The following is a 10,694-nucleotide window of genomic DNA, read 5'->3' as shown; positions in this document are numbered from 1 at the left end:
CGGCTCCGCTCCCGCCCGGGCCGCCCGCACCTGCCGCCGTCCCGCCATGCACCGCGCCGTCGCCGCCGCCCCGCCCCGCCGGCCCCGCCCCGCGCCGCTCGCCCCGCCCCGACCCCGCGCGGGCCCGCCCCCTTCCGCCTCGGCTCCCCGCCGGGTCACGCCCCCCGTGCCCGTCCGCGCGCCGCGATTGGCGGCGCCGCCGGCCTTCCCGGGCCGCCCCGCTCCAATCGGCGGCGGCCGCGGCCCGTCAGTCAGCGGCGGGGCGCCGCGGCGGTTGGCGGCGGCGGCGGCGCGGGCGGGCCGCGCTGTCAGTCAGGGAGCGGAGTCCGAAGTGGGGAGCGGGGAGGGAGGGGGCGAACATCTGTCTGCCGCAGCCGGGCCCGGCTGTGCCGCCGCCGCCGCCGCGCGAGCGCCCCGCGCCCCCGCCCGCCCCCGGCCCCCGCCCGCCCCCGCGCCCCGCCGGTGCCATGGGGAGCCGCTGAGCGCGGGGCCCGCTTCGCTCCGCCGGCTGCCCCGCTCGCTCCTCAGCCGCCGGCAGGGGGGAGCCCGGGGGGGGCGGCGGCCAGCGGGCGCGGGGGGCGGGCGGGGGGCGAGGCGCGATCCCGGAGCGGCAAGTGAGCGAAGAGGAGCCGGCGGGCGGCGGCGGGAGCGCGGGGACTTCGGGCCGCCGCGCAGTGTGAGTCCCGCTGCCCCCATCCCCACACACCCGCCGCGCCGGGGCCGGGGCCGCTGCGGCCCCGCGGGGCGGGCGGAGTTGGCGGCGGGTCCGGCCGGGGGTGGGCGGAGGGGCGGGGGCAGCGCTCCCCGGGCGGTGGGACCGGCCGCCCCGGCGACGCTCCCGGTTACTTTTCTTTTGTTGCCGCCGTGACCCGGGGGCGGCTTTTCCTGCGCGCCGGGCAGCTGCTTCCTTCCCCGCGGGGCGGCTGCCGGCGCGCCCGGCCACGGCCCGGCCGCGGGCGGGGGCGGCGTTGCCCGCGGGACCAGGGCCCCGGACGGGAGTGTCGGGCCGGGGGGGGACACACACGGCCCCGGCCAAAAGTTGCCGCCGCCCGGCGGGGCTGGCGGGGCCGGGCCCGCCGGGAACTTGCTGCGCGCCGCCGCCGCCTCCCCGCCCGTCCCGTCCCGTCCCGGGGGGCGGCGGGCTGTCCCCGCCCGGCGGCGGGCAGGTGACCCGCCCCGCCGGGTGCACGCGTGAGTGTCACCGGGGGGCCCGGCGCGGCTCGGGGCTCCCGCTCGGGCGGGGGGGCCGCTCGGAGCCCGCGGGGCCGGGGACCCGCGTCCTGGCGCCGCCGCGGTCACAGAGCCGGGCAGCCCCGGCCCCGGGGGAAGCGCCGTGCGGGAGCCGAGCCGAGCGCTCGCAGCAGTGCCCCGGCCAGGGGAGCCGCTCGGCGGCTCGAAAGGAGCCGGAGTTGGTGCTCGGTGTCACTTGCGCTGCCTTAAACGCTGGAACTGAAAGGACCGGCGGCGGAGCGGGGAGCCGTGAGGTGGTAAATAGGTCCGGTTAATTTCTGCTTTTAAATGAACCCCTGGGCTCAGTAAAACCCCGAGCCGGTGTGGCTTTCTGGGGTAACCCCGTGGCTGGGGTACTCTGTCAGCGCGTAAAGCGGACCTCCAAGTTAAGGCAGAAGTGTTGCTATGCTGCACATACAGTAAAGCCCCATATGTTTAGGATTTTCTTTTTTTTTTCCTCCCTGTTAGAAAGTTTGAAAAAAAGAGACTTTGAAGTATTTTGTTTATACTAACAGAAGAGAAAAGTTCTCCTAAGAAAAAGCTGGTGGCAGGAGTGTAGAGGAGTAGCATATGGCATTAAAAGGAGCACAGCTGGAGGTAGCATTTCCATCTGAACATGATGTCAGAGCAGCTGACAGCCTGCCATCCCTCAGCCTTTTATTCTAACACACAGACAGGGAGTTAGTGTGTGCAGATCTGTGTGTGGAGAAGGTATCTCATTCCTCTCTAACATCATCTCCACTTTGCATCTGTCTCTCCTAGTCTGCTTTTTTTCCACCGATCTAACAGACCTGGAGCCAGCAAGACTCAGAGGAAAGGACTTAATCAGGTTTATGTGTACTAAAGGTAGGAGTAGCAATAGATTAGATACAGCATATTTCTGTTTTGGTGTGTTGTTTATTGAATTTTAGAAAAAAAAATCACATTACTTTTCTAACCAAGTTTAGAGGTAATATATGAAATTGAGTATTAAATAGATAAGTGGACTTAGTCAAAAGGCTTGGACTACAGTTGGAGAGTATCAGTTCTTGGGCACATTGTTAGCATTAACTTTAATGCATATTGTGGGAATGTCTTGGTTTGGAGGAAGGAGAGAGCAAGTTCATCCTGAATTTCTGAGACCAAAACTGCAATGGATTTAGTGGCAAGCCTAAAGAGAGTTTTGCTTTATGTTCTTGTCTTGCATCTTTTAAATTACTTTACAGGGGTTTTAATGAAATATACAAGAGTGTGTGTTTTTACAAAAGGACCTTCCTGGCTAAAACGTGTTTGTAGGGAAGTCTTTCGTTACATGGTTAAATATCCAGTAGCTCAGAAATGTAGTAGCATACAGCTGTAGTGCTTCTGAAAGATAGAAATCAGTTATGTGTTTAAAAACTTTTGTACCCGGGAGAATGGCTTGACTGGTTTCCTCTTTTCTTCCTTGCATGTAGCATTTGAAATCTTTTATTTAGCGTAACAATAATTATTTGAAGGAGTTTTTGTATTTGCGACTAATTTAGAACTTGTAGATTTGAGCTGCCTGAATTGGCCAGACAGCTGTAATCGCACTCCTCTATTCTTAATCTCTTTATCTGGGCAGCAGCTGCCATATGGCCACAGTCAGCTGGATCAGATGTTTATAAGCTTCCTTCTTCGTCCCTCTCTGTCCTTTCAGCCTCCTAATTTGATCACAGCTACCTTGTGAGCTGCCCTCCAATCTTTATTTTTAGCCCTCTTAAGGATTAGGATTGATGTTGGCTGTGGGGCACTTAAAGTGATTGTATTGTAAATCTTCATGCTTTACTCTAGCAATGGTATTTTACAGAATATAGTAGGGGTTGTGTTGTAAGTTTTAGTACATCTTGCTTTGCAAGGGATGAGGATTTTTCAATAATATCTGCCAGCCTGGAGAGTCACGATCTGCTCAGATGGTTTGGGAGACCATTGCTATCAATCACAGAAGAATAGATTAACATAGGTTTTTAAAAGATTTTACTTTCAATTTGATTTTTGGCTTCTTTACTTCTTTTTTAAGTTTATTTTGTCTTTATCATCAAGGAAGGCAAATAAAAATCACTTGGGTAAGAACAGTACTTGGGATACTCTTTCTAAACGTGGACACATGCTCACGTTGAATGGTTGAATGACTTTTTTTTTTTTTTTTAAAGCTTAGTACTGCAAACTCTGCCTGGTGTGGGAGGGGAGGGAAATTTCTGTCCTTCTGCACTGGGGAAGTGGTGCTCGTTGGCGTTTTGGTTGTTAGCTTTCTTTTGTATATTCTGCATGTTGGCAAAAAATGTTCATGTTCTATTGTACAGTGTGGAAAAGGTTTAAAACCTTAAATAAACTGTACTTACTACAAGAAGAAAGCCACATGAACTAAATTTGTAAAAATGTCCGTTTTTGCTGTTGATATAAATTGATACACGTAAATATTTTTTTGTCTTTTATGAATGTTAGACTTAGGGTATTTAATATTTCTTCATGTGAGAACCTCTCCTTTTACTACAATTTGACTTTAAAAAGAACATAGATGATCTGGTACGTTTTTTCTGCTGCTTCCGTGATCTCTCAAACTTAATGTTTAAAAAATTTTTTTTTTTTTTTTTTTTTTTTTTGGAGGGAGGGGGGTTTGCCCTCCTAGGGACTCAATCTGGAGGAAGTTCTCTAAAAAAAAAAAAAAAACCAAACTGTTGAACAGATTTTATGAAGAGCAGTGATACTTCAAAAAAAATTGCAGATGTACCTATGCGCTGACTAGACCGGCTTATTTATCAGAGAAAGGAAATCATAACTGTAGTGGTCAGTCGGGGAAAGAGTTGCCATCGTACATTTGTGTTAAATAAATTTGCGTGATGTCAGTACCAGAATTTCGGCAATACAAACACCGGGTTTTTAGAGTGGAATTACTTGGATTTTTAAGTTCTGTGATTCTGACCTACATTTAATTTTTAAAAATTTTGTTGCTTATAGGTTATGAAGACAGTATGGAGTTTCCTGACCACAGTAGACATTTGCTACAGTGTCTGAGTGAGCAGAGACATCAGGGTTTTCTTTGTGATTGCACTGTTCTGGTAGGAGATGCCCAGTTCCGAGCACACAGAGCTGTACTGGCTTCATGCAGCATGTATTTCCACCTCTTTTACAAGGACCAGCTGGACAAAAGGGACATTGTTCATCTGAACAGCGACATTGTTACAGCCCCAGCTTTCGCTCTCCTGCTTGAATTCATGTACGAAGGAAAGCTCCAGTTCAAAGACTTGCCCATTGAAGACGTGCTAGCAGCTGCCAGTTATCTCCACATGTATGACATTGTCAAAGTCTGCAAAAAGAAGCTGAAAGAGAAAGCAACCACGGAGGCAGACAGTACAAAAAAGGAGGAAGACGCCTCAAGTTGTTCAGACAAAGTGGAGAGCCTCTCCGACGGCAGCAGCCACATGCCAGGAGACTTGCCCAGCGATGAAGATGACGGAGAAGATGAAAAATTGAACATCCTGCCTAGCAAAAGGGACTTGGCGGCTGAGCCTGGGAACATGTGGATGAGATTGCCCTCAGACTCAGCAGGCATTCCCCAGACTGGCGGAGAGGCAGAGACGCACACAGCAGCAGCTGGAAAAACAGTAGCCAGCCCCTGCAGCTCAACAGAGTCTTTGTCCCAGAGGTCTGTCACCTCCGTGAGGGATTCAGCAGATGTTGACTGCGTGCTGGACCTGTCTGTCAAGTCCAGCCTTTCAGGAGTTGAAAATTTGAACAGTTCTTATTTCTCTTCGCAGGACATGCTTAGAAACAGCCTGGTTCAGGTGAAGGTGGAAAAAGAGGCTTCCTGTGATGAGAGTGATGTTGGCACTAATGACTATGATATGGAACATAGCACTGTGAAAGAAAGTGTGAGCACTAATAACAGGGTACAGTACGAGCCGGCCCACCTGGCTCCAATGAGGGAAGATTCGGTCTTGAGGGAGCTAGATAGAGAGGACAAGGCAAGCGATGACGAAATGATAACTCCAGAGAATGAGAGAGTCCAGGTGGAAGGAAACATGGACAGCAGCTTGCTCCCTTACGTGTCAAACATACTTAGCCCTGCTGGCCAAATTTTCATGTGTCCTCTCTGCAACAAGGTCTTTCCTAGCCCCCACATCCTGCAAATTCATTTAAGCACGCACTTTCGAGAGCAGGACGGGATCCGCAGCAAGCCTGCTACCGATGTCAATGTCCCGACCTGCTCGTTGTGTGGTAAGACTTTTTCTTGCATGTACACCTTGAAACGTCATGAGAGGACTCATTCAGGTGAAAAGCCCTACACTTGCACCCAGTGTGGGAAGAGCTTCCAGTACTCCCACAACCTGAGCCGCCACGCAGTGGTTCACACGCGGGAGAAGCCTCATGCTTGTAAGTGGTGTGAACGCAGGTTCACACAGTCCGGAGACCTTTACAGACACATTCGGAAGTTTCACTGTGAGTTGGTGAACTCATTGTCTGTCAAAAGCGAAGCACTGAGCTTACCTACTGTCAGAGACTGGACCTTAGAAGATAGCTCACAAGAACTTTGGAAATAAAATTTTTATATATATAAATAATATATATATAAATCTATATAGTTGTGGTACAGTCTAAAAGCAATCTTGTTTCCTTGAACTGAAAGTTTGGCTATTAGCTTGTTTTTGCACTTTAAGGCAGCATGAATATTTCACTAATTTAGCACTCCAGTAAAAATGAATTGTAGAGGTAATCCGACAAAGTAACTAATTGCGGAGCGTATTTTCCCCCCTTTTCGGAATAGAAGCCAGCGGATACTTTGCTTCTAAGAAATCTCCAATTCAAAAAATTTGGACGTGGCTTTATTCTCCCCAAAACACTGCGTTCTTTTAAACTCTTGATCTTTTTCCCCTCTTTAAAATCTGAATGTAGAAATCCTCTCCCAATTTTGTCAGTTCCTTTACATTTCTATAATTGCATGAGTCCTTTCTAGCTGTTGGAAACCTGAATGCTTTTAGACCCAAATGGAAAATTTCTGAAATGCTGGATTATCTATTTTTAAACAAGCGGTTGACTTAAAACTTATTATGGCAACTTCTGGATTTCTGACAGTTCCCACTGGAAAAAAAAAAAAACACAAAAAAAACCAACACAAAAACATAAAACAAAAACCCTGAGAGTACACTGGGATCACTGGGACTCTGTCTTACGTGAAGGTTTGCTTGGGATGAAAAAGGATATTGCAGCTTCAGCAGTGATGAACTGTGTGTTTAAAAAATGTGAATTACTGTTATTGTATACTGTAATTGATTACATGGGCCGGGGGGAGGTATCAAAGAACTTGGCAGGTTGTGTTGATGCTCTTAGTTGAGTCTTGAAAAGTAAATATTAACGCTACAGAAATGCATGATTTTCAGTATATTTTTGTCTTTGTTTGCATTGTATAACTTTAACGAGTGAGTTGAAAATTATTTAATTTCCTTAGGAAAAAAACCTGACACCGTTGAAAATGCCAGTGTTATAAAGACGAGAAATGCACTGTTTTTATTTTATCTAATTTAAATTTACTTTCCCACTGTCTTTAAGTTGAGAAGAACTTAAGCTACGAGTTGCCGATTTAGCTACGTTAACAAGGAGAAAAAAATTGAATGTTTACAACCAGGCTTCGAGATTTGCATGTGCGGTGTGCATTTACTAACCCCAGACCCCTTCTAATTGCACAGACCCCACGCCAGCTCCAACTGAGGTGCGTCCATTTCCCCAGATGAGCATTTGTAGGATTCCTGCTGCACCACTCCACCACAATAGGTCGTTCTTTTTTTTTTCCCCCCCGCTGAAAAGAGGCTGTGGACTGAAAAAAAAAGCAGAAAAAGCCCCGGGCTGAAAGGCCTGGGCAGGCCTGAGTGACAGGGGGGGCCGGGGGGGCCGGGGAAGGACTATGCGTATCCAAGCAGCAGAGACTGCAGCCTGACGTGTGGTTTTAATGACCAACACGCAGGTCAAAAGCATTTTGCACAGTGTTTGTTTTCCTGTCTTGCACTTACAAATAAGGTCTATGGGAGTAGCATGGAAAACGTTTGCTGTTTTTTCCTTTTTTTTTTTTCCTTTTTTTTTTTCTCTGCTTTTGTTTAAAATTTGATCGCCTTAACTACTGTAAACATAGCCTATTTTTGTGCTTAAGATACTGAATGGAAAACTCCATTGTGTATTGCTGGACTGTTTTGGAAATATTTGGTCAAATGTGTGTTAATTTGGCTGTAATGGCATTTAAAACAAAAAAAAAAGCTGTGAAAATGGCCTTGGAGCGTTATCTTTAGTTACTTGAATAGTTTCTAGGTTTAAAACTACATTCTTTTCTTAAGTTAGAAAAGACAATCAGTGTCTGAGGAAAATGGACTTTCTCTTGGATTTTTTTGTGGTCCTCGTGAGTGATTGCTTTTTCCTTTCCTTAGTTTCACATTCTTCTTTTGTTCTAAAACTTAGACTGACATCTAGCTTTGACAATCATAGTATGTTTTATTTTCCTGAGGAGGGAATAACTTATAATGCTGTTTAGTTTTGTACTATTGGTGTGTTGGTGAATTTTTAAACTGTGTGCTAACTGCAATAAATTATATGAACTGAGAAATCAATTCCCTTGTCTTTTTTCCCTCTTTTAAATTATAGTTATGGAGTATTTTTTATATTGTGTAACTTTATTACTTTTGTACAGACTTCTATTGCTAACTGTGTATGGAATATGTTTTCAGTATGCTTTTGGGCACTTTGTTGCTACCATGCATATTTACATCTCACTTAACATTTAAAAAAATTAAATGCTTGTGTTTTGAAAGCATTTCTCTGTGTGCAGCTCTTGATCATTCTGTAGAGGTATTTTTTAATAATTATTATTTTTTACTTCCCCAAAGACTTTTGCAGAAGCAATCTATTGAATTCCAGAAATTTTGCTGCCATGCAAATATCTGTGCAGGCACACAATTCCCTTTGTAGGCTTAATTTCACTCCGAGGAGCTCTCTTGGGCTCACTCTCTTGATGTATCAGTCTCTATGAGAACAGTAGAGCAGAAGGCAACAACTTAATCTGAAGCATTGGCCGGGTGCTGACTGGCTGTCAGTGCTACAGTAGGCAGTCAAAATGTCCAAACTACTGGTAACGCATCAAAGCTGTCTGGACTACAGAGGAAAATTGAAATAATCCTAAATCTTTCAGGTATTTCTCTTACAGACTAAATGTTTCTCTAAAAATAAAAAAGTGTAAGCTTAGCTAAACCTTTGAAAAAGACCCAGTTTAGATGCTTGTTGCAGGATATACCCAGAATTCTTGTTTTAAGCTGCTCTATCCTAGGAACGAGACCAGCGCTGTGGAGCCCAATGGGAATACAAAAGTGGAGCTAAATTAGAAGGCTGGAACAGAGACAGCAGGGCCAATTTGATGGGGGGAAAAATACCTTAATTTAAACATTTCATTACACTTCTCATCTGCCTAGGTACAACTCAAGTTGTGCAGTGACCAAGTGAATCTCGGTGCCTAAACCATTCTGCTTATCTTCCTACATCGGCGGTAATTTGCACGTAGCCAAAATGATGTTTTTCACTGTTTTATTCTTTATAACAATTTACAGCCACCCTTTGCTGTGTTTGCCGTGTGGTTTTTTTTTGTGTTATTAAGAAATATTTTGAAAATATTTTCTTCTGTCAATTAGCTCATAGCAGCATCTCTGTTTTCTAGCAGCAGACCTTTTCTGTAGGCTTTCAGAAGGTAGAATATTATGTGTAGTTAAGATGGGTTTAAGTATCGTCAAGACTGAAAGACTGCTAATATTGCAGTGCTGAAATCTGTGCAGCTGATGAGCTTTGGCTGTGGCTCCAGGCAGATTCACCATTTGTTCTCCAACATTAAGATTTTCAAGGATTGTAGATTCCCAAATAAAACTAGACTTGGAAGGAGTCTTTCTTCAGAAGGGAACGGAAAACATAACTTAGGTGTTAGTGACAAAATAATTGAAAATATTTTTTATACTTTGGTTTATCTAGAGATGGGTTGTACGCGTGTAGCACACACTTGTGGCCGTCCAAGTGTTTCTTCAATGAAAAGATGAAACGTACTCCCGTGTGTTGCTTCGCGCCACAGCGTTTAATGTACTGACTTACCTAAACAGCTGTAGCATTTTTCTTCTTTCCCCTTCTTTTTTTTTAATACAGTCCCTAGGTCATGAAGCATGAATAAGCATTTTATTTGGCTTGAGGATATTGTGGTTACAAAATCCTCACCGTTCGTGTTGCCATGATGGTTTGAAGGCAAGGCGCGGGAATGGGAGCTACGCTCTAAACTTCACGGGTTCAGACAACTTTCTCTGACCATTGATAGTCATCACTTTTTAACTGTGAGTACTTCTAGACTGACTCACAGGGAAAATGCTAAGTATATAATTTGGCTATTTTTTTTTTAAATCACTGCCAATAACAGCTTAATATTCTTTTAGTTATTAGTGTTTGCTCCAAACTGAAGCTTAGGGGTTTGGTGGGACAGAGACTTGAACCAGGCAGAGCAGAGCAGACCATCTACTTACTGAGATCTGTTTGTATTAGGTGCAATTTGAAAAACTTGGTAGGAGTTTAAAACAAAACTTTCTGGCCAAGAAAGGGAAGGGCTCCTCATTGTTTTTCCTGCTCTCCTGCCTTAGGGTAAAAATGAGCGCCAAACAATCGCATGTACTTCTGTTGACCCTACATGAAGCCAGTATACTCCCTCAAAACTTGCATTGCCTTGTTGGAAGCCTCAGCAAAATTTTAAAATTAATTTACAAAGCTACAGATTCCCTTTTGCCCCGTGCTGGCTCACCTGCTTGGGCAGGGCACTGCTGTTCTCTCTCCCTGCGACAGCGTAACTCTGCTTTCCTTCTACAGATAATAGAGCAAGTGATTTGGCAATGGACTGAGTGCCTCCCACCTCCCCCGGCTGAATCTGCAATAATCAATTGCTCTAGCTTTTTTATTGATTCCTAATAAGCATAAAAAACTTCAAAAATACATTTTTCTAGCATACTCAAAAATGAAACTCTGAGCCCACTGTTTTATGATCAGTGAAGCTGCAGCAATTTGTAGCTGAGGCAAACTTGGAAGGGGAGAAAATTTCTACCTGCTCCTGCTCCCTCCTCTCACTTTGAAGCAATCCAAATTCCTTCAGAATGAAGGTAAAATATGTTTCAGTCCTGCAAAAAATAGCCTAAATTTAGAAAACTGGTGCTAAAATGTCGTATAATTCTCTGTAGCCAGATTCTCAAATTTATACATTATTAGCACTCTTTGTCCATGTGATTTCCAAACTGAAATATATCCAGAGTATGGGCTTTTATTAAAGATATCTAACCAAAGCATTAAGGTTTTCTTACTGGCACAGTAAATGTGAATTTTAACAGATTTTTTTTATATTTTTAAAGGGAGGAAAAAACAATGCATAAATCTTTTGGACTCTTAAAAAATATTCTACTTCAGGAGTCCTGTGA

General features: G+C 45.7%; 1 protein-coding gene across 6 annotated transcripts; it reads left to right on the top strand.

The window, feature by feature from the left end:
• The first annotated feature begins 574 nt into the window (after positions 1–574).
• On the top strand, positions 575–7,816 carry ZBTB18 (zinc finger and BTB domain containing 18). Of its 6 annotated transcripts, none has more exons than XM_063151915.1 (3): positions 596–676; positions 1,993–2,076; positions 4,186–7,816. In XM_063151915.1, exons 2-3 carry the CDS (start codon positions 2,064–2,066, stop codon positions 5,766–5,768), a joined length of 1,596 nt encoding a protein of 531 aa, XP_063007985.1. In that variant the 5' UTR covers positions 596–676; positions 1,993–2,063; the 3' UTR covers positions 5,769–7,816. The 6 variants fall into 6 exon arrangements, with proteins under 6 accessions (XP_063007988.1, XP_063007985.1, XP_063007989.1 ...); XM_063151917.1 differs by lacking the exon at positions 596–676 and adding an exon at positions 1,359–1,495; XM_063151920.1 differs by lacking the exon at positions 596–676 and having other exon boundaries at positions 1,520–2,076; positions 4,186–4,873; positions 4,986–5,421.
• The last annotated feature ends 2,878 nt before the right edge of the window (positions 7,817–10,694 follow it).

Source organism: Melospiza melodia, chromosome 3, assembly GCF_035770615.1.
Source record: "Melospiza melodia melodia isolate bMelMel2 chromosome 3, bMelMel2.pri, whole genome shotgun sequence".
Classification (NCBI taxonomy): Eukaryota; Metazoa; Chordata; class Aves; order Passeriformes; family Passerellidae; genus Melospiza; species Melospiza melodia.
This window is presented reverse-complemented; position numbering and strand designations above follow the sequence as displayed.